The 24,852-nt window shown below is 33.6% G+C and overlaps 1 protein-coding gene across 1 annotated transcript in view; it reads right to left on the bottom strand.

The window, feature by feature from the left end:
- The window catches only part of LOC149568213 (threonine dehydratase 1 biosynthetic, chloroplastic-like), a 114,421-nt gene extending 94,711 nt beyond the window's left edge, over nucleotides 1-19,710 (bottom strand). Inside the window, exon 1 of the mRNA XM_089821217.1 lies at nucleotides 19,181-19,710. Within this exon, the coding sequence (XP_089677343.1) occupies nucleotides 19,181-19,681 (501 nt within the window). The 5' untranslated portion in view covers nucleotides 19,682-19,710. The remainder of the gene's footprint in view (nucleotides 1-19,180) is intronic.
- Between the last annotated feature and the right edge of the window lie 5,142 nt (nucleotides 19,711-24,852).

The raw sequence follows: 24,852 nt of genomic DNA, 5'->3' as shown, positions 1-24,852 counted from the left end.
GTGATGCTCACAAAGATGAAGCGTCGAGACTTCCTAGGATGGCATCCATCCCAGTACTACTCCAGCTCGAGCATGCTTAACTACAAAGTTTCCTCTGGTTAAACCCACTCTACTTGCAACCCTATTCACAAAACCTTCACCGAGTGTTGTACCTTATGAACCATTCATTAGAAAGCCCCTTAAGATCACCAATTGATAAGTATGAGATATTTTTCCACAAGTCAAATTGTGATATTGTAATAAGGATTTAACTCTGTAGTAGTTTTTGAGTCAAAATCATTGACTCATATTTCATGATTAGTGATTCACACGAATCCATCTCTCATGACAATAAATGATGCACTCAACACTCATTGGATCTAGGTGATGTTCAGAGAGGTGAAGCATTGGGACTTCTTGGGAGGTCACCCATCCGAGTACTACTCCACCTTGAGTGTACTTAACTACGAAGTTTCCTCCATGGTTAAATCCACTTTTCTTGCAACCTCATTTGCAAAATATTCAACAAGTGTTGTGCCTTATGAATTATTCATTAGAAAGCTCCTTAAGCTTATCAATTGATAAGTAGGAGATATTTTTCCACAACAAGTCAAATTGTGATATTGCTATCAAGATTTAACTATGTAGATTTAATTGTGATATTGCTATCAAGATTTAACTCATTGACTCATATTTCATGAGTAGTGATTCACATGAATCCATCTCTCATGACATAACATAGTGTCTAATGTTATCCACCTAAAATGCTAACTATTTTTTTTAAATAATCACTCCAATGAGAAGTTAATTAGCACCTCATTGCAAGCCTTGTCTCATGGATTTTTCTAGTGTGTTTTATTATGCATATTTAATTATCTATAAATTTTACAAGTGGATACATCCTAAAAATTGTGAATTTCTTATGTGCCCCCTAGAAATCATTGAAAATAATCGAATATCAAAACTTTTTTTAAAGTGTTTAGAATGGAATATGGTATCTAAAAAGATAACTTGATGCAAAATTTGATGAACGAGCCAAAATGTAAGCTCAAAATACTACACATTGTTCCCTTATGAAATTAGACATACATTCAAAAGAAATGAGAGATTAAAGGAATAATTAAAAATAAATTATATGGTCAAATAGCTGATAAAGATATCTACAATAACATGTCATTTGATTTTATCGTTATTCAACTATGAATAAACCTAACAAAGGCCACATAAGAAAAGTTATGATTTTTTGTATCCTTATTTGAAACCATGTCTCAGTCGTGTTTGAGTCCTCCCAGCCTTTGGGTTGAATTTCCCAAGCAAATTCAAGCCTTAGGCATGGATTCTAAAGTATTTAAAGTGCATACACATACTAGTGTACATGCAATAGTGCATGTGAGCTATGTGAATACAAATGTTATTTAGAGGTTTCATTTGGTGCAACCTCAAAATACAATATATTATATAGTACTCATGCACTATAGGGCACATGTGTTATAGCGTGTGTGCCCTATATAATGCATTACAAAAAGGCTTAAAATATAGGAAGAGGAAAAGTTAGAAGTTGGGACAGAGAGAGAGGGACAACTTAATACCCAATAAGACACCTTATGACCCATTTTGACCCTTTAGCACACCTTAGAATCCCTTAACACAAATAATTATATTGAATAGATGTAGTTGCAATCTCATGTTCATCAAGAATATACCTTGCACTATAGCATACTACATCATACAATTCCTTAATAACTTTATTCTTAACAAAATTCATAACTAGATCTCAATGTAGTCAATATAAGGGTTCGAGTCAATGAGCTAATAGATTCTAAGGTCTCTACCACAACACCCTCCTTCACAAAAAAATGGATAGTGATATGTAAAGACTCTAGTCTAACTAGAGGCCTAGTGCGATGTAGGTGATCGTAGGTCCCGTTAGGTCCTATTACAACCCACTATGACATATATAGTACACCTTAGGACCCAATTTTCCCCTTTAGAACAACTTAGGAGCCCTTACCATGCATTGGTATATAAAATAGATGTAGTTGCAATCACATGTTCATCGATAGTATACCTTGCTCCATAGAGTACTATATCATGTGATTCCTTAATAGTTTCATTCTTAACAAGATTCACAACTAAATTCTCCATGTAGTTAGTAAAAGGGTTTAAGTCAAAGAGCTAATAGATTCTAAGCCCTCCACCTCAACACCCTTCTTTACAACGAAAGGGATAGTGACATGTCCAGTCTTGGTCTAGGTAGAGGCCCAATGTGATATAGATGGTTCTAAGATCCCTTATATCCTATTACAACTACTATGACACATTAGGATGCTTTAGGACTTGTTCAGACCCTTTAGAATACTTGAGGACCCCTTACTACACATTAGTATATTGAATAGATGTAGCTACAATACCATGTTCATCGAGAACAAACCTTACACCATGGAGTATTGCATCTTATAATTAATCAATAGTTTCATTATTAATAGAATTCGTAACCAAATTCTCAATGTAGTCAATATGAGGGTTCGACTCAAGAACCTAATAGATACTAAGGTCTCTGCCTCAACACCCCCCTTCACAAAAAAAGGGATAGTGACACATGCAAACTCTAGTATAACTAGAGGCCTAGTTTGAAGTAGGTAGTCCTAGCACCCCTTAGGTCCTATTACAACCCACTATGACGCATTAGGAGACCTTCGCACCCATTCTAGCCCTTTAGAACACCTTAGGACCCCTTACCAAGTATTAGCATATTGAATAGATGTAGTTGCAATCCCATGTTTATCAAGAGTATACCTTGTGCCTAGTGTGATGTATAAGGGTGTATTATCATAACATCCAAAGATCTCATTGCAAGTTTATGTGAGATGTTAAAGATTAAGGGCATCCTAGGATTTGACACAAGTTTGTCTGCATCAAATTATCTTAGTTCTTCCCTAATTGAAGAGAATGAAAATCTTCATGAATACTAAGTTATTGCAGATCTAAAGGGTGTATCTCCTGCACCAAATAGCTCAAAATAAAAATATGTGTTCATGCAAGTAAGGTAATTTTTATAGTGCAATTAGCAAGACCAATTGGAAATAGAAATATGTGTCCCTGCAAGTAAGGTAATTTACATAATACATTTAGCAAGACCAACTCAAAATAGAAATATGTCTCCTTACAAGTAAGGTAAATTTTATCTGCAATTAGCAAGACCAACTCGAAATAGATATGTGTCCTTGCAAGTAAGGTATTTTTATACTATCATTAGTAAGACTAGCTCAATATAGAAATATGTGTCCTTGCAAGTAAGGTAATTTTTATACTAAAATCAACAAGACCAACTCAAAATAGTAATATGTGTCCTTGCAAGTAAGGTAATTTACACTTTAATTAAAAACACTAGCTCAAAAATTCCTCTGCATAAAACTATCTATGTTCCTCCCTAATTGAAGAGAAACAAATACTATAATGAATACAAAGTTATTGCAAGTTCAATGGGTGTATCTACCCCACTAACTAGCTCGAAATAGGAATATGTATCCTTGAAAGGAAGATATTTTTAATACTTCAGTTAGAAAGACCATCTCAAAAACTCATCTCACTTTTTATCTATGGTTTTAGTAGACACAAATAAAATAATAAGCTCTACTTATCCCCATATAACTCATTATCTTCATGGGTAGTAAAGTAGTGTTCGAAAGCGACAAACCCAAATGCAAATAAAACACTAACATTAAGCTTTTGTAGATAAAACACTACTTTAAGATTTTGCATACAAAACATTAATTTACTGTAGTGGATTTATAGTTAGATAAGTGGGAGAGGTTAAGACTTTTAGAGATACGAGTTAGGTAAACATGTGAAAGCACGTCAACTCCTCATTGTAATGATGATGTGAAGGTTGAATTTGTTCTTGACATGCTTTTACATTGCAATATCTAGCTTTAGACCCTCACAAAATGATAGTAAACTAGTGTTGAAGCCACAAACCCAAATACAAACAAAACACTACTTTAAGTTGTTGTATGATTCCATTGATTTCTTATGGTGGATTTACAATTAGAGATGAGGGAGAGGTGAAGACTTTAGACTTATGACTTTGTTATCAGCCTTAGTAAACTTGTGAATGCACATTAGTTGCTCATCCTAATGATGATGTGAAGACTAAATTCATTCTTGACATGCTTTCAGTTTGCAATGTCTAACTTCATACCCTCACAAAAGGATAGTAAACTAGTGCCAAATCCACAAAGCCAAATGCAGACAAAATGCTACTTTAAGTTATTGTATAAGTCTAGTGATTTCATATGGTGGATTTGCAATTAGAGAAGAGGAGAGGTGGAGAATTTTAGAGGTACAGCTCGAGTATTAGCCCTTGGTAAACTTGTGAATGCAAATTAGCTGCTCATCATAATGATGATGTAAATACTAAATTTATTCTTGACATGCTTTCACTTTGCAATGTCCGACTTCAAGCCCTCACAAAAGGATAATAAACTAGTGCCAAAAATATTAAATCCAAATGCAAACAAAATACTACTTTAAGTTCTCTGGGTAATTTTCAGTGGTGGATTTCTAGTTAGAGAAGAGGAAGAGGTGAAGACTTTTAGAGGCACAACTCTGGTAGCAGCCCTAGTAAACATGTGAATGCACATCAACTACTCATCATAATAATGATGTGAAGACTAAATTCATTCTTGGCATGCTTTCACTTTGCAATGTGAATGAAGAAAAACTATTAGTTTTCAGCTAGTTCCTTTTGATGCAAAGGAAGAAATGTTGAATCAACAAACTCCATCTCCTTCCCATTGAGACATGTTTTCTAGTTTCAGTGAAACTACATACCACATAACATTTGCAGACTTGTATTAAATGGATGGAACACAATCTTAATCAAGTATTCTTAAAAAAACTGTGGAATGCAAGTATAAATTGCCCTAGTAAGCTTGTAAATGCAAATAAGTTGTGTAAATAATGTATTTTTGGGGCTATTGTATATTAAATATAGAACATACACACTATAGCACACATGTGCTATAATGCATTACCACTATAGTACATACACGTTATGGCTTTATTTAGGCCTATAAAACCTCGAGCCATAGTGTGTTCGAGTTGTATTGTGAATACACTTTTGGAGACCGAAAATGTTTTTGACATTTGTTAATCCCCCATCTTTGTTCACTTGCCCCTTTTGTATATGCACCATGTGTGTATGTGTGTGTGTAAGTGTGTGTATGTATGTATGTATGTATTTACGTATGTATGTATGTATATATGTATGTACGTATGTATGTACGTATGTATGTATGTAGGTAGGTAGGTAGGTATATAGGGAGGTATGTTTGTGGAGCTTGTTTACTACTAATTCTAGGTACAATAGTCATGGAGAATATACAAAAACAAAATTGAAGCATAAGATCATTCATTTCCTTTTCTTTCTACCCATGTCACCCATCCTAATTGTTCATCCACCCAAGCATTTTATCATTTTCTATCTATTAGGTGTATGGATGCATGACTCTCATAACAATTGGGAATTGTATTAGGGTAGGTGGTAAGACAACTATAGGTATTCATGCCACTTCTACCTTCATTATGTTATCATGTCCCTTTGTTTGTTGGTTCGTCTTTGCCATAAAGTTCTCCAATGCAATCTCAATTTTTTTCCTCTCCTCGACATGCCTAACCCATGTGCATCTGTGGGATATCTCCCACTTGAATACACTTATTGTACCATCTTGCAACAAGTCCTCAAAATTATCCTAAGCTAGCTTCATGGTAATAGGCACTTGCAAATAATTGTTATGAAAAATGAGTCTTCCCGTAGACATAATAAGAGCTCTACCCTTGCTAATAAACACATTGTTATTTCTAGATTTTTAAATAATATAAAGAATTTCAACTAAATGACAAGATAAAAAAAACATTGTAATATTTCCTAAGGATGGAGATATTTTCAAATACCAACCCAAAAAAATCAATATTTTCATTAATATAGAAATCAAGCAAGGTCCATATCTCCCTAGAAAACATACAATTAAACAAAAAGTGTTCCCAAGTCTTCATGAATTATACATGAATTGTAGTCTCCATTGGGTTTTAAGAGGAAGTCTGTGGAAGATCAATCTCCATACAAAACACTTTTTCTTTGGTTCCTTAACATGCTCCATAGAGATTCACAAATTTTTTCTTGAAGGAAGAGTCAAAGTTATCCTGTGATTACCTCCAGCAAGATTTGCCATGATCAAAAATGTCTTCATCATCAACAAGGAGGGAATAAAGATATTTATCTTTGACATTAGAGAGTAGAGTTCCATCTAGCCATTTAAAAGACAAGAGCCCATTCTCATTAGAAGTACATTGATTGGAGAGGAAAAGTAATTGGCAAATATTCCCTATGATTTAAACTCCACCAACTTGATCTCTCACCACACACTTTGCTACCTTCTAAGACAACACCATTATGGGATATGAGATGGCTCGCTTGTTCCCTTCCTTTCCAAGTGACCCTAAAAGCATTTGAGCTAGACACTTTGATTGGGAATTAATCGACAACATGAGATCACAAAGGTTTACAAATTTCTATGTTGGACCCTTGCATGGGAATGCCTTGTAAATATTAGTTCTAACCAAAACTTTTCAAGGCTTAGAGTCTCGAAGTGCCTTAACAATCGACTTAGTAGCAAGAGTAATTCCTTTTCGTTTCAAATCCCAAACCCTACCTCTAACACATTTACTCATAGGGCACCATTGCACCTCACTACATGTCTTTTCTTGCATCATTTACCATCCAACAATAAGTAATCTCTTATTTATTTCTATAAATGGTTGACCTGATACTGGGAAAAGCCAAACAAATGTGTAGGTGTTGTATGTTGATAAAATCTTTTGACATACTTGGTATCTCCCAACTAAGGACATGTAAATTTTATTCCACTTACTCAACTTCATATCAATTTTACATTTGTTCCAATCCCATATGTTATTCCGATTGAACACATGGTAAAGGGAATTCCCAAGTAGCTAACTAGCAGTTAGAAAACTCATACATATTCAACTAGATTGGGGTGTTTTCCTTCAAAGCCAACATTATGAACTTAGGGAAGGATATTTTACTCCTAGAAGCTTGTAGAAAATATCCATTTTTTTCATCAAAGCCTCTTGAGTTGTTGTATCATCAACAAATTAAACATTTATTAGGTCCTCTATATTGGGGAGTGTGATGCCCCCAACTTTTGGGGAGAAAGTGCTATCTCTTAGTAGGTAGTATAGAAACACAATCATAGAAAGTCTTTTCCCAATAGAGATGGTCCAAACCATGCAGCATGATTCAACACAACAAGATTCCCAACTTTAAACACAAGAATAAATAAACAACATGCTACAAAAAATTAAAACTTTACATCAAGTTTTCTTGCAACATGGAGCTTACAACATTAGGCTTGCATGCCTAGTTACAAAATAAGTTCATATCCCAACCCTAGATGTAACTTTTAAGAGGTCATTCCTAAAATTCTCAATTATTTCCCCCCTTACAAAGATAAACTACCTCAATATATAGAGCCCTCCCAATGTCTAAGTTATCCCAGATCAATTACATTCCCCAAGAATAAGAAAGCATAATACAAAATTACTTAGGTCAGACCCAAATCATAAGAGTCTCCTTCAACTTGATAAAACATGAATAACAATCTAAGATAGATGTTGGTCAAGGGCCCAAGAACATCGACATATGTGTCATTAAGATTTGACATTCGAGATATTAGTTTGCAAGATCAAAAAAATCAAGTGACTATTAAAACTATGAAGGACACACAAAACCAAACAAGAGTCTAGAATATCTTTGTTGCAAAGTATCCAAATGAGGTAAAAACCTAGACATAGATAAACAATGATGTCTAGACTATACCCCAAGGTTTGTGACAACATATGATCCACTTTGAATTATTACTACCAAAAACACTAAAACTATAAAATAAGAAGAAAACTAAAAGGAAATATTTTTGGGTGGTGCAACATTTCCAACAACACAAGGATCTTCCTGCATCAGACACCTTGGTGAGAAGAAGATGTTCCATAAGAGGAACTTATGAACATCTTATAGGATTCAAGATACAAATATCATGCTCATCTTAATCCAAATATCCTCTTTATCCACAAATTTCATTCTATGTGATTCTCCTCTATTCTCGGTCAAATCCATCATCTTGTTATACTTTGCATGATGTATCACATTATTGTAGGATAATAGATAACATTTATTACAACTTCTCTTCTTCTACGCGTCGAATGTACCTCTATTACAAGTCATCATCTAATTAGAATCCAAATCCTTCTTTTGTTACTCAATTATACCCTTGATGTCACCTAATACCACCATATGGTCATCTCGAATCCAATGTATCCCATAAAGACAAGGATGCTTGAGCCTCTTCACCCAAGTTTTTGCACCATCTCTTATGATACAAAATTTTTAATACTACCACTATTTGTTATAACCTTGCAACATTTACATCCTAATTTACATATAGTCCTAAATAAAGTTGTTCATTGTACAACTTCAACTTCCTTCTTGCTCAACATGACCCTCCTAGGCATAAGAGACTCTCATCTAAGGTTCTGCCATAATTTTCACAAGTTCATAAGTACAATGTTCCTAGCAACCATCAATGGATCCATCTTGTGACTTCCATTTTGTCATTCTCTTCTCTATCCTTTTATAACTCCTTCCACCAAAAGGCAACATGAAACTTTAACTTATTATGTGCTAACCTAATCTTTGATATCTTTGATCTCAAAAATACTCTTCTAGTTCTTCTAACCAGCCTATCAAATCCTTGAGATGCAAAGAAAACCAAAGAAATTGGAAACATCCATCCTATGACTCTTACCCACTTGTGGCATAGCTCTCAACAATCTTTCCTCGTTTGCAAGGATCTCAACATCTACAATCTGAAGATCTTTGGAAGCTTCCTTATTTTCATCTTTTGTCTTAGTAAATTCCTTCTTAATTTTGTCAAAGAATTATGAATCTCATTCCTCATTTCATTCTTGAAGTCCTCCATCATTTGTTGTAACCTCATAGGATTTGTTCTTCTAGGCAACATCTTTCTAATCCTTAGGTGAAATTATCTCATCTTTGATAATCTTATTACCCTTGGAATGCCTAAACAACCCAAACAAGATCACCAGCAAACAAGCAACCTCTTTGTGATCCTCTTGCATAAGTCTTCTATATTTGTGGGGCAAGACTACGCACTGTCACCCCTCAACCAACACATTTAGGGATTCACAAGATCAAGAGCTTGGATGTGCGAAAGAAATAACATTAACCTTCCTCTCATACCATGCAGTGCAGTCATAGAAAGAGTTTCAATAATAGAGATCGTCCAAACCATGCAGGACGAGTGAAAATGATGGAATTCATAACTTCAAATACAAGAATAGATTATTAACATGTGCTATGGTAGATGAAATATTTACATCAATTTGGCTTGTAACATGCATCTTACATTCTTAGGCTTACATTCTTAATTACAATAGAAATTCAGATCCTCACCCTCAATCTAACTTTTGAGAGGTCATTCCTACAATTCTCAATTGTTGCCCTTCTAACAAATATTAGATGCTTCAATAAGAGCCTTCAAAAGATCTAAGTCGACATAAATCAATTACAATCTCCAAGAATTAGAAAAACGTAATACAAGAATATAGGTCACATACCAAATCATTAACATCTCCCTCAACTTGATAAAACATGAATAGTGATAAGAGATAGATGTTAGCCAAGGACCTAAGAACACTGAGTTATGAACCATTGACGTTTGTAATTTGAAAGATAACTTTACAAGAATAGAAAACTTGACTGACCTTTAGAACTACGAAGAACACACATAATTGAAAAAGATATCCATAATTTCTCTAGTGCAAAGTATCTAAAGAAGGTGGGAACCTGAACATAGATAAACAATGATGACCAAATTAAGGTTCATAATAGAAAATGATTGAACTCAAAGGATCACTACCAAAAACATTGAACTAGAAAGCAAGAACAAAACAAAAAGGAAATATTTTTGGGTGATGTGAGATTTACATCCCCCCAAGGATGCCCATGCATCATATAGGTCATCTAATGCTAAAACAAAGAAGGCATAAACAAGAGGAAATCCATATCCCATTGATCTAATAAGGATAATATAGCTTTATTTGCATATATTCTCCTCCATCCTCACATTAGTATACGTCATTAGTACCCTTACCATATATTAGAAGTATCTAGGAAAACCCAAGCACTCCATCATCACCAATATAAATTCCCATTCAATTATGTTATATGCCTATTCATAGTCTATTAGAAGCATACTCACATCCTACCTAGAATCATTGGCCCAGCTAATAGCTTCCTAGCATGTGAGCAAGTTTTTCAATATATATCTCCCTTTAACAAATCCAATCTTAACTAGGGTTAGTAATTTTAGGAAGAATTTTATCTGGCCTCTTTGCTAGCACCTTAGCTAAAATTGTATAACAGACATTTGGAGAGACATTTGTCTCAAATTCTTGATTAGAGTTTTATCACCATATTTGGAGATTACCCTATTAAGGCTAGCATCAATCTCCATACCTAGTGTCCCTTGGAAAATGGATTTGGTGTATACTTGGAAAATCTCCTTCCCAATCCAACTAATGTTACATTTGTAAGACTACGTAGGTAGATGATCTAGTCCAAGGGTCTTATCCATGTTTAGGGCTTCAATGGCTTCGATCATTTCCTCTATTGTAATCTCCCTACTTAATAGTTCAACATCTTCATCATTTACTTTCCTAGGAATGATGTTTTTGATACTCCTTCTTACTCTTTCCATCTCTAGGCATTACTCTTCTAAAGAAAATAATTAGTGTAAAACTGAGAAAAGACTTGCAAAATCTCTGCCTTGTAAGGTGGAATCCTCCCTCCCAATACTATCAATCCTCTCTTTAGCCTCTCATTTTTTAATAGCTGAAAGAAAAATTTTGAACCTTTATCTCTATGAATCAATCAATTTTCTTATGCCTTGATTTTAGCCCATTGAATCTTAATGTTTTGAAGTTTCCATAGACAATCTCTAGCTAGGGTAAAAACCTCTCTAGCATTGTGATTTTGAGGGTCTTTCTGGATAATATCCTCAATATCCAACAACCTATTGTGAAGATCATATTCTTGTCTCCTTGCATCTTTAGCGTTTTTTGTTCCAACCAACTATTAAAGTGTTTTCCAACTACTAGTATTTTAAACCCATCTATCTACAACATTGTTTTCATTTTCTAACCATGAGTTGAACAAGTTAATAATATAAAATGCATTCCTAACTACCTCATCTTACAATAATCTTACATTAAGTATAAAGGTATCCCTTTTTATTAGAGTTCCCAAGGCGATCATTGGTTATGATTGAAATCGTGATGGGAAGATGGTCTAACAAGGTGTATGGAGTAACACTAACAAATACCCCTCCATCATCTTTGTTGAGTTTAAATGCATTTTTAATAGCATAAAATCTATCAAGTTTTATATAGATCCTTCTTCCCCCTTATTTAAAACTACACCAAGTATACTACATGCCCTATTTGTCCAATTTACGTTTGGCCAATAGATCAAATAAGTTGTGTATTAGCATCTTGTACTAATAAAACTTATCTTTCCATTTCCATTCAAATGTACTACCCCCATTCTCATCCTAAGAGTTCTCAATCAATAAAAAAGTCACCACCCATGATCCAAGGCAAATCTTCCAACTAGAACATCCACTTCCACAATTATATATCCTCTCATTTGGGGTATAAACTAAACATACCCCTACTTGTACATCTTTATCCTTCATTGTGAGCGAAACCACCTTACTGCATGGGAAACAACACCCCATCTAGTCATTTCTTTCTTCTACCTGCTTCCAACTAAAATAGCAATACGACTTCCACAATTATATCCTCTTTATAGTCATTTGGGGCATAAACTAAACAAACCGCTACTTGTACATCTGTATCCTTCATTGTGAGCCAAACCACCTTACTACATGGGAAACAACACCCCATCTAGAAAAATATCCTTGAATACACTGAAAGACTTTGAAAAGGACACAAAGGAGATGAAGGATCTAGTGAAGATTAATGCCTACTATGAGCCCGCATCTATTAAGAAACTATGGAAGTTTTTTCTAAGGGCAATTATATCCTACATTACACTCAACACTAGGTTTGACAGGATTCAAAACCACCATTTCATTATCCTAAACCATTTTAGGTATGGAACAAAAAAATTCCATCCCGTTCTACTTGTTTTTCTCTGCAAATAAGAGTATTATGGATTATAAGAAGAAAGTGAACACTAATCCCACCTTCCAAGAGGGTTTTTTATTACTCATATATGAGCATTTTAAAGCTCAAACTCATGGAAGGGTTGATGCCCAGAAGGCGGATTCTTCTGAGGAGACAAAGAGCTCCTACCTCCCATCGGATACGAAGGATAGTGTTGGTTTGCACTCAAAAGATGAAGAGGAGGTGGCTAAAATCATGAAGGATATGGGTAGGAAGAAGAAAAAGAAGCCAGCGAAAGGAATGGAGAGAAGGATAAAGAAGGAGGGAAATTCAAAGGAGGATTATAATGATGAGGAAGATGGGATGGACTCGGAGAAGGAGGGCAATGTGAGAGAGGAGTGAAAAAGTAAGGCTCAGGTAAGCAGGAAGGAGGACAACTTGGTCAAAAGGAAAAGAGGAGGTGAGAAGGATGCTGAGAAGGCTCTCGGTAAGGGTAAGGAGAGCATAATTGAAGCTCGGGAAGAGAGAAAAGAGGAAGAGGGTCTGGCTAATACTATTGTTACACTTGATGCAAAGGGAAGGAAAATTGCTTGGAGGAACTTTCATGCCAGAACTCTGAAAATGGGTCTAGTTAGAGGACATATCCACCCAAAGGTTCTAGAGGGAAGGGATGGCAAAATACAATTGGACGAGCTCATAGACCCAACTTTGGTGATTCTTAGCGACAATGCACAGGAAATGGGGATGAACTTCCTTAAAAATGCTCACAACAGTTTGGTGGACAATTTCTGGTCCATTAAATAGATCTTCCATGAAATTGAAGAGATTAAGTTCAGGATGCAGGGGCAGGAAAGGCTGAAAGGGGGGGATGGGAATGTCAAAATTGGCAAGCTAGATGCAAGGGTTTCTGAGATTGAGAAAAGAGTGGAAGGTATGGAGAGCTCTCTCCATAGCTCGGCTAACTAGAGCCTTAACATAATAAAAGGTATGAACAATAACATAATTCAGCTACACACGATGATGGAGGAAAGCAAAAAGGGGAAGGAGGAAAAGGACAAAGAGGAAACCAAGGTAGTTGATGAGGATGTTTCTTTGCAAGGAGAGAGCCTAAGCAAAAGAAGGAGAGCGAAAAAGAGGAAGAGGGAAGTGGAGGTCTCCTTGGACGATAGCCATTCGAAGACCGATGAGGCTAAGGCCATGGAAGAGCTGGAGCTCAAGAAAGCAGAGCTAGCAAAAGAATTAGTGCCCTGATCATTGCTCCTAGTGTTTTGTCTATTCCCTAGTTTTTGGCCTGGTTTTTTTTGTTTTTGTTTGATGGTCGAGTTTGGCCTATTGTTTTATCTATTGCTTGGTGGCTAGACCTGAACTTTTAGTAGTTTTTTATTGTTAATAGTGGGTTTCAGGAACCCTTGTAAAAAGCCTATTTTACTTAATCAAAAACACCCCATCTAGTCATTTTTTTCTTCTACTTGCTTCCAACTAAAATAGTAGTACCTCGTCTTCCTCTACTATATTTGATAACCATAAAGAAGTCAACCTCTCTCTAGATGCATCTCAGATTAATTTCTAGGTTATACTGAATTGCTTTCACTTCTTGCAATAACATGATGTTAAATTTTTTTTTTCAAACTAAAAAATGTCATAATGATGTATTTGATGTCCAAGGTTTCCAATTCCCTAACATTCCACGAGGCAAAGTTCAATTCCAAAGTATTCATGTAGTAGCATCCATAGGTTGCCTTGAAGATCATATAACATTTAGGTAAGGCATCCTTAGTGTTCCTATCATGCTTATTGTTGGTAAAGCCTACTAGCCTACCTCTCTTTCCCTTAATCTTAAATTCAAGAGCTTTTTCCACACCCAATGTAAGCTTAATGATTTTCTTATCCTTTAATCTTTTCTTGAGTTTAATCTTCTTATTGCTGTTGAGGCCACTTAGAGCTTTGAGCACCTCCTCTACCACTACACCCCCTTACTTTTGCTAATAAGGTACAATAGACTATTCCAACTTCTAAGGTGTCTCCAACGCCAAGGTATTATCCTTCTTGACACCTAATTCTCTACCTTCCAAGGGAGGCACATCATTAAAAAAGGTGAGACCAAAGTCATTGGTTTTAGTCAAGTAGGAAGTGGAAGGCGAAGTGGCATCAATCAAGACAACAGTAAGAAACTAACTGGAGCGACAGTCATCAAAGTCATAGGCATCCATGATGGCCTCCAAAACCTCTATCTCTCATTTTTTAATGACTTCAAAATTGAACTTGGAATCCCCATCACAATCCCCAATCTCAACCCCTAGGTAAAAGCACAAAGTCATGTCACACTTTTAAAAAGGAAACGATCCACACTAAATGAATCACTAAAAAGTGGCATATATTTTGAGAATTTTTAAATGGTGTAAACTAATGAAATATTTTATTGTTTAATATAATTTATGTTTGTATTTTTTTTTAATAATAAAAACATAGAAATATAGTTATTGATAAAATAAAAACTAAAATTTAGTTATTGACAAAATATTAAAATTGAGGTAACACCACTTGTCAACCTTTATATAGTATTCATTTATGTTTTTATTCAATTTTATATGCGCATAAATAACTTGAAAAGTGCAATGATATATCTTTTCACTATTTTTATAAATGTATATTTAAATGTAAAATAAAAAATTTACACAAATTGAAATATCTCTTTCCATTTGATGTCAATTTTGTCTTAACTAATCATGTGATCTAGAAATAAACGATATCCTCTTGATATAGATTCATCCCTCTACAACATCATAATTTTCCCAAAAAAATATGAAAAACTTAACTATTTTTCTATGACAAGATAACAAACTATATATTTTTGTGTTTGTGACTATTCTCGATAAAAATTAAATATATAAATAATTAAAATATTAACAAAATATAATTTTAGAAAAGATAACTTACAGGTCTACAAAAGGCATTTTTATATTTTTTAAACAAATCAATAAAAGGAGTTGTTGAAACATAGTTGCTTTGAAATAATTTTATATTTTGGTAATTGGACTCAAAGTTGTCTAAAATTATGCATTCAATAAACACTTTCAATCATAATACAAATACCTAATTTGGCTATAATGTTTTTTGTTAGACCATGTCTTTGACCAAAACTAAGTTTTTGTTAGAATCACTTATATTCAATTGTGTTGATATCTTGGCCAAAAGTGTGGCATAGTTTTACTCCCCTACCAGGCTTCTATCAATGATAAGGGTTAGCCTCTTATATGTGTTGCACCTCCCTTTGAAGGGACTCTAGAGAGGTCATACTTAGATGTTTAACCACTTCTTCTCTCAATACTCCCAAGTGTGACTCATTTCCATCTTACTTCATGGATATGATGATCTCTTCTTATGATTAGAATCCCTTCCACACTTTACCGCAACTAATCATTGTGTTCAACACTCTAGGTTTTGGAGGACCAACTATGGTAGCAAAGTGGTTGGATTGGGAAATCCCCATGTATTGAGACTATTTATTGGTTAGAGGACTTCCTTTTAGGCCTCCTTCAAATCTTTAACTTTATTAGTTAACAATTGTCTACGTTGCTCATCCACAAGGATTGGGCTTGGCATAATATGATCATTGGGGGTCTGTGTGCACTAGTTATTGGGTTTTGAATAAAACCAACCTAAGTAGCATAAGAAGCATGATACAATTTATTATTAGGGTTTTCAAACCTTTTGTTGGAATTGCTATGTTTGATGAGGATAGTCTTGTTTTTAGCATATAGAAATTCCTTCTACAATGCCCTTCTTTATGATAGAGAAAGCAATCATTTAGGCCCTCTAGGAACTATATGGATAAATAATTAATTTTATTCTCCATATCTATCCTTAGACTCTTTGGGATGTCAATCTTAGAGTTTGTCATCCTAATAAACTTACATGTGGTTTTCAGTCTTTGGAAACAAATTCCATAAATCATATGGTGGGACATACTTAATTGCAACCCATACATGATACAGTAAGGCTAGTAATTCCTCTTTAAATATATTTGCAATTAAAGCTTTCCATTTTTATTGCATGAAGATGTGAACTAATAAAATGAAACATGTTTCACTTTTTGCTTCACTTTATCTCTTCCTACAAAATCATGGGTGACTTCTTTTATGTTCCTAAACATTTTTTTCAATTAGAGGAATTATAAGTTTGCCCTTATGACCCAAAGCTTAGCCTTTACTAAGTGATCCCCTTTATAACATCAAAAGTGGTGTACAATGAACTTGAACCTATTTGTAAATAAAACAAGAGTTGAACCCATGATCTATGTTTACCTAAAGAAACATCCAAGACCAAAATGAAATTAATCATCTTTTGTTAGAGTTAATCAAATCCTATCATTCCAAACAAGATCTTCATTATTCTCTATAAGGGAAATTTTCTTTCTAGATCTCAAATCATGTTGATTTTGTACTTATCAATGCGTAGACATCCTTTTACCTACATTTTTTGCTTTGTTTTCCTTTCGTTTTTCTTGTGTTCCCCACAAATTTGTCTTTTTTAATTTGAAAATCCGAATGACTAATCATTATTTCTTCCTCCCTTTTCTTGTTACAAATCTAAATTTTGCATGATTCAAATCCATCACACTAGTTCCAACCCGCCCTTGTTTTTTAAATCTATTTTTATTTTGGTTGATGTGTGTAGTAGAAGTTTAAAGTTGAATTAGAGGTGTTCCATCGTTAAGGTACTTTATAGTTATTCAATCTAATGCTTCATTCTTGATGACTCATCCTTTCATTTTCTATTGCTAATTATAAATTAATCATTCACTTTTTGTAAACCTAATTTCCTTAGTCCAATTATAATGTTTGCATACTTATCATTAATGATAACAATTATGCATACACTATTACTCAAATTATCTCATATCATTATCAACCATTAACTTTAAATATTTTTTACCATAATAAACCTTTTATCTCAATATACCTAAAACATTCCCACCATTAAATATATTATTGATCAACGATAAAATGACCTACAAACCTCAATGCATAAATCTTGATCAACAGTAAAGTGACTTACAAACTCTAATACAAGTGATCAACCATAAGATGACCTATAAATATATTATTGATCAACCACAAACTAACGTACAAACTTCAATACATAAAACTTGATCACTACTATCAATTAAGATTAGAAATATCCATTCCAATGGCTAACCCTTAATTGCAAAGCTAAGCATTATAAATATATTAGAAGAAGCATCTTATTAATTTAAAAATAAATACATGTCCAATTACTATGTTGTGTTAATATAAAAATTAATAAAAAAATCAATATTTTGCTATTTTATTAACAAAACTATATTATTTTATTATTGAACTAGCTCTAACAAGTAGGAATTGACTATGATTTATTTATTTATTTGATAGATTAAAAATCATAAAACAAGCATCTTGTGAGTTTTAATTTAATTAACATATAAGAAAATTTGTCTAATCTCTTAATATTAACATCATTTAAAAATGATTGTCAATTATTTTCATAAGTGGATGAGTAGGTTGAAAATTCTGAGAGTAACATGAGAAAAAGGAATCTGAAAAATAAAGGAGCAACAAAAAAATTCTATTTTTCATTGTTAGTTCTTTACGATTGGCTTTAGATATAGGTAGTGGGTTAGTGTTTCCCAAATTTATGTATAGGATCATAAGGTCCTTGTGATGCAAGTGAGATTTTGAATAATGACAATACAAGTTCACTTTCAATCAAAAAAAAAATCAGCAAATTTAACGACTTACCTTATTCCTCAATATTATCTCTTGCTAAATTAGGTATTGGCTTTAGATATAGATAGTGGGTTAATGTTTCCCAAATTTATGTATAGGATCATAAGCTCCTCGTGATGCAAGTAAGATTTTGAACAATGGGCAATACAAGTTCACTTTCAATCAAAAGTTTTCATCAAAATTAACATTTTACTTTATTCCTCCATATTATCTCTTGCTAAATTAGGTATTGGCTTTAGATATAGATAGTGGGTTAATGTTTCCCAAATTTATGTATAGGATCATAAGGTCCTCGTGATGCAAGTAAGATTTTGAACAATGGGCAATACAAGTTCACTTTCAATCAAAAGTTTTCATCAAAATTAACATTTTACTTTATTCCTCCATATTATCTCTTGCTAAATTAGGTATTGGCTTTAGATGTAGATAGTGGGTTAATGTTTCCCAAATTTATGTATAGGATCATAAGGTCCTCGTGATGCAAGTACGATTTTGAACAATGGGCAATACAAGTTCACTTTCAATCAAAAGTTTTCATCAAAATTAACATTTTACTTTATTCCTCAATATTATCTCTTGCTAAATTAGGTATTGGCTTTAGATATAGATCGTGGGTTAGTATTTCCCAAATTTATACATATAGGATCATAAGGTCCTCGTGGTGCAAGTAAGATTTTGAACAATGGCTAATACAAGTTCACTTTCAATCAGAAGTTTTCATCAAAATTAACATTTTACTTTATTCCTCCATATTATGTCTTGCTAAATTAGGTATTGGCTTTAGATATAGATAGTGGGTTAGTGCTTCCCAAATTTATTAATAGGATCATAAGGTTGTGATGCAAGCAAGATTTTGAACAATGACCGATACAAGTTCACTTTTGATTATGGCCTATACAAGTTCACTTTCAATCAAAAGCTTTTTCATCAAAATTAAACAACTTACTTTATTCCTCCACATTATCTCTTGCTAAATTAGGTGTAGAAATATTTATTTTCCTAATTTTTTATTAATCCCAGACAAAATATTTTGAATTTTTGAAGAGAAAAATAAAAAAATGATGAACCGCTTTAAAAAATAGTTTTTCAAAAATAAAATAAGATAATGACAGAGACAAACACAATCAACAAAAAGTGAGAGAAATGCTTACAGGCTGCAAGTCCTCTCGTTTCATCCAAATGTTGGCGCCACTCTTCAGCGACAGCTTAGGCGCAAACTGCAAAGGCGATTCAACGGCCACCTCGTAAACCCTCGACGACAGAATGCTCCTCAAATATGAAATCGCCCCTGGAAGTTTCTCACGATCCGAAGCTGCTCTCGTCGCTTCCGAGACGCCGCCGACAAATCCAGCCTCGTACTGCAAAGACTCCGCCTTTACCTCCATCAATGGCGCCGGAATAACATTTCCAGCGCCTTCCAAGGGTTTGGGAGAAGGAAGCGGACGAGAATATTTGCCGTCATCTGTCGGAATTTCCGCTGCATCCAGTCCTCGGACGGTCACATTCTTCGCTACAAGTGCTCCGCGACTGGAATTACAGGAAGATGATTGCAAATAGGGAGTATTTTTTCTGAAACTCGGTGCAGGGGAGTGAAATTTAAGTAATGCTGGAGAAATCGTATTAGCAGTGTTGAGCATCGTGAGAGCTTCCATGGCGGTGGCTCCGACGTGCCTTGCGTAATGAAATGGAGTGCTTTAATGGCGGGCTTTATGAAGGGAGTATCATGTTTGGTCATGGTCATGCGGAAAACGACTTAGAAATATGTCCCGTCAGTTACAGTCGAGCCAGAAGCCTTTATTCTTTTTTGTTGTGATTATTTGATGTTTAGTAGAAAGAGGAAACCTCGTAGACTGTAAACTATTCCTTGTACTGACGGCCAATGTTGTCCGCGTTTTTTAACTTCTGTGGAAATTGGTGTCCTGCGCGTGCGTCAAAGCAGTGGAAGAGTTTTTTTGGGAGTGTTAAAAGGTACTTTGGACCTTAACTCTGGTTAGGTGTACTGGAAAAAATTGTGGGCAGCTTTAAAACTTGTGGTCTTCAGTTTTTTTTGGTTTAAGGGTTAGAAATTGTTCCATTAGCTTAGAATGTTTTTGCTGGAATTTTTTTTTTTAATATACATACAAAATTATTCTACTTATGACATTACCAAATTCTTTAAATTTCGAAACACATAATTTATTAAATTATCATCAATTCTTAAAAATAACAATTCTTCAAGTTTTCTGGTTTTTGTTTTTGTTTTTGGTACTGTTTTCTAGTTTTTATCTTTTACAAAGTTTCAGGTCTTTGTGAAACCTGGGTATTTGGACTCTTTTAGTGGTTTCAGGTACCTGTAAAACCTGATTTTGATAATTGTTTCTTTAGTAGGTTTCAGGGCCTTGTAAAACCTGGTGGACTTTATCGCTCTATCCTTTTTGTTGATGTATTAGGGTTTTGGGACCCCTTCAATACCTGTTTTTACCGTAATCTAAACAATTATTAAAGTTTGTTAAAAAACAAAGTTTGAAAAAAGACATCATTCTTAATCTTAGCAAAAGTATAATTATTTTGAAATATATATATAATTAAAAACTTATTGTTTATAAGAAAAATTAAGAATTGTGTTTTGGGTATGCATTCATTGATACCATTGTTTTATAATTTTACTTTGATATCATTGTTTCAAAGAAGTTGAATTATTTGATTTTAATTACGTTGCAACTTCCCAGTGTGAGAATGACTTTTGACCCAATGCTTATATGGGTTTCAAATGAAGTGTAAATTTTCCTATTCCTCCCAAAAAAGAGAATTTGTAAATTTTTGCTAGGCTATTGCGTATATTTGTAAGGGGCAACTTTGAGGCTAATGTATATATCTATATACCATTTACATTGATTTAATTGAAAAAGGAGAGGGTAATACAATTCTAGAAGAAACCCAAGTAAGTTTCATAAAATGGCAATTAAATCCTACAAACAAACAACATCAATTTTAGAAAAAAAATTAAAATTAAAAATAGTACAATCATTGGTTTAAGTATAGCTCGAGCTAGTGTATAGGTTCATATTACAGTAGGATGCTTGTGGAAGCAAAGAGTCAGTGGGTGTATTTTATGGCGAAATAAAGGAATGTTCCCAAATGAAAGGTTGTTCACCATAAGATGGGTGTGTTGGAGAGCCTACACAATGCAGTAGTATCTACCATGGTGGGGAATTGTGTCCAAGCATAGAGACCCCTAATGTTACAAAATATAGTTCCCAAATGCCCTCTCAACAAAATAAAAAATAAAAAAATATTGCAACCAAAGAAATTTGTTTCATCATGAATGAAGCAAGTAAGATCGTGCTCCAACTCAAATAGATGATGGTAAGGGAATCATCAATGAAGGAATAAAAACATGTAAAGTCCCTCATTAACATCAAACACACCCAAACACATATTGCAGAGAATGGGGGAGTGATGTAGTACAAGGCAGGTGTATCTCCAAAGGAGATGACCAAGCCCCCAACAAATACAACATGGTAGAATATAACAAGATACAATTGCAATAACACACTTATAAATAAAAGATTCATGTATATCATTGAATAATGATTGATGAGCTAACTTGCATACAAAATGATAAGCAACATGGCGAGATGTAAGGCCTTCCTAGTTAGGGCCAAGTATGTTCTAGATTACAGACCAAATCTCACTATTTCAAACTCTACCTTCTTGATCATGAGTAACTCTCCTTACCACAACCTTCTAAGACTCAAGGACATTACATGTATAGCCATCATGATACATAGGTCAACGTTGAGTTCAAAATCTCCAATAATAGGAAAAGTGTTATACAATAGAGGACTGACCCGTAAATAATTAATGACTAGATACATGATGAATTAAATAACATTATGCAACCTCAGGTATAGGTCCACACATTAACCAACTACCTAGACCCAAGAGCATGTAAGCTAACTCTTAAATATAGAACCTCGCCAAATTAAATATAGAAATTTGCCAAACTAAATATAGAACAAGGGTTAGAAATTGTAGTACCAACTTAAAATATTTGTATAAGAAAAGTATTTCTTGATATGCATAAAAACTTATTGTATTGATGAGATGGCCAACTTCTTTAAATTTTAAAATACAAAATTGATTAGACCACTACCTTTAAAATATTCCTAATATAAAGTTTGAAAAAAGACATAGTTATGAATCTTAGTAGAAGTAGTATTATTTTGAAAAATAAATATAAATATTAAAATTTATTGTTATTTGTAAAAAAGATTAAGAACTGTTGTTTATATATGCACTCATTGATATTATTGGACTTTATAAGTTTACTTTAATATCATTGTTTTAAAGAAGTGGAATTATTTGATTTCAACTACATTATATCTTCCCAAAATAGTGAGTGGTGTCAACAAGAATTTTTTTTGACCTACCTGACTTTCCTAATGTTTATATATGGGTTTTGAATGAAGTGTAAATTTTCCTATTCTCCAAAAAAAAGAGAATTTGTAGTCTGTTACTAGGTTATTGTGTATATTTGTAAGGGGCATCTTTGAGGCTAATGTATATACTTATATACATTTTACATTGATTTAATTGGAAAAGAAGAGGGTAATTCAATTCTAGAAGAAACCTAAGTAAGTTTCAGAAAATGACAATTAAATCCTACAAACAAACTACATCAATTTTATAAACCAATAGTACAATTATTGGTTAAAGTATAGCCTGAGCTAGTGTATAGGTTCGTATTATAGTAGGATGTGTGTGGAATCAAAGAGTCAATGGGTACATTTTATGGTGAAATAAAAGAATTTTGGCCCAAATAAAGGTCATTCACCATAAGGAGTGTGCATTAGAGAGCTTGTGCAATGCATTGGTATCTACCATGGTGAGGAGTTTTGTCCAAGCATCGAGAACCCTAGTGAACCATAAAACCTAATCCCCAAATGCCCTCTCAACAAAGAGAAAAAATATCATAAACAATTTCTTTTTTAAAATTATCATGAATGAGGCAACTAAGCTCATGCTACAACTCAAGTAGATGATGGCAAGGGAATTATAAATGAAGGAATAAAAACATTTAAAGTCCCTCATTTACATCAAACACACCCAAACACATATAGTAGAGAATAGGGGAGTCCACTATAGAGCACACAAAGGTCATTCACCTAAGATGCAAGAGGGACATGCCTAGAAACTTCTAAATCACTATACATGAAGACAAATTAGATACCATTTCTTTAAGTGACATGGAAATGCTAGTATATCACCTTAGAAAATATATATTCCCCATGTTTATCTGGCGTCCATTTCCATTTTTTGTGCTTTGACAAACTCAATCTGGTAATTCGCATTAGTCATGTCCTCTAGTTCCACATCCAAACCAAGCTCTGCACCAATCTTCTCTAAAGCTAATATGAGAATGAAATCATTGCCTTCATGGATTTGGAATTCAAGAGGATCAATATCAACAATTCTATTTTATAGATTAAAATTAATGAGATGATGTCTAGGTAACCAAACAACTAACCACACACTCAATAAGGCATTGAATTAGAAATGCTACAATGCTTAGAATTAAATTTTTGATAGCATTGGTACATTACTCACTCTACAGAAATCATTAAAAAAAAATTTAATTAAATGGGAATCTGAAAACTACTTGCATCGAAATGAATTTTATTAAAGAGAATCGATTCACAATCTTGAAAATAGATTAATGAGATCAGACTCTTAACTATAACGAATTGAATGGTGATTATCCCGATTCTATTGAACATTTTTTTAAAAATGAAATGTAAACATAAATTGTTAAAAGATTATTTTTAAAATGCCAATGAATCCCATGGGGATTTTCAAATCCTACCTACTAATTAAAATCACTCATCTCTTTACAATTGTATCAATATTGAAAAATCATCAATTAAGACAACATCTTTGTCCATGACCATAGCCCATGTTGTTCTCTCTGATAGTGTCTTTCATAGTACATACCAAAGTTGTAATCACAACATGACACATTTTTCAATTTTAACAACATATGGTAGAGACATTCCTACAAAAACACAATTTAGGTGATTTTACAGACAACAACCAAAGAGGACTTAAGAAACAATTTTATAAGGAACATAGTTTCCATGTTTTTATGCTTACCAGACCCTAGTAAAAAAGAATTAAGTGACTTTTTGCAATGCCAATTAGGTATGTGGGAAAATGGAAAATGGTGTGTCCATTCAACAATAGAAATAGAATAACTCACTAAAAAAGGCAATCAAAAATTTCAAATCAAATCCAAAATTACAAAGAAACCTAATTTAGGTGAAACTTCACATGCCAAAATACATATCAGAGTAGTGTCATAAACATATTTAAATCTAGAGTACTACCATTAGCATATTAAAATTTCTAGTGAGAAACATGCTCTATGCATATACAGACAACCATAGTTTATAAGCTACAATATATCAAAGTAATTTGAAACCATGGGTTTGTACACATATTTATTTTTTATGATGTAACCCTTATGTGGACCCACTAGAATGAAGATCCCAACTAGGTCACAGTCATAGGTGAATAAAGAAAAGGGGCCATTTCACAAAGAAATAATATATATATGTTCATTTAGGAAAACAAATGGTATGCAACAATATCAAAGACTTGCATTATCATCCATTGCACTTAGAATGTGGAACCTGCTCTAAGGATCATCTAGCTAACTTGCACATTGGCTTAAAAAATTGCACATTAGAAATCATTCATGTTTTAATTTTGATTCAAAATCTTGATAATGAAAAATTAAACCAAGATTGTCATTTATTTGTCTCCATGTTCCTTGGGCTTTCTT

The sequence above is a fragment of the Cupressus sempervirens genome, chromosome 3 (genome assembly GCF_028749045.1).
Source record: "Cupressus sempervirens isolate cs-2001-9-10 chromosome 3, ASM2874904v1, whole genome shotgun sequence".
In the NCBI taxonomy this organism is placed as follows: domain Eukaryota; kingdom Viridiplantae; phylum Streptophyta; class Pinopsida; order Cupressales; family Cupressaceae; genus Cupressus; species Cupressus sempervirens.
Note: the sequence above shows the minus strand (reverse complement) of the source record. Positions and strands in the feature narration are given on the sequence as shown.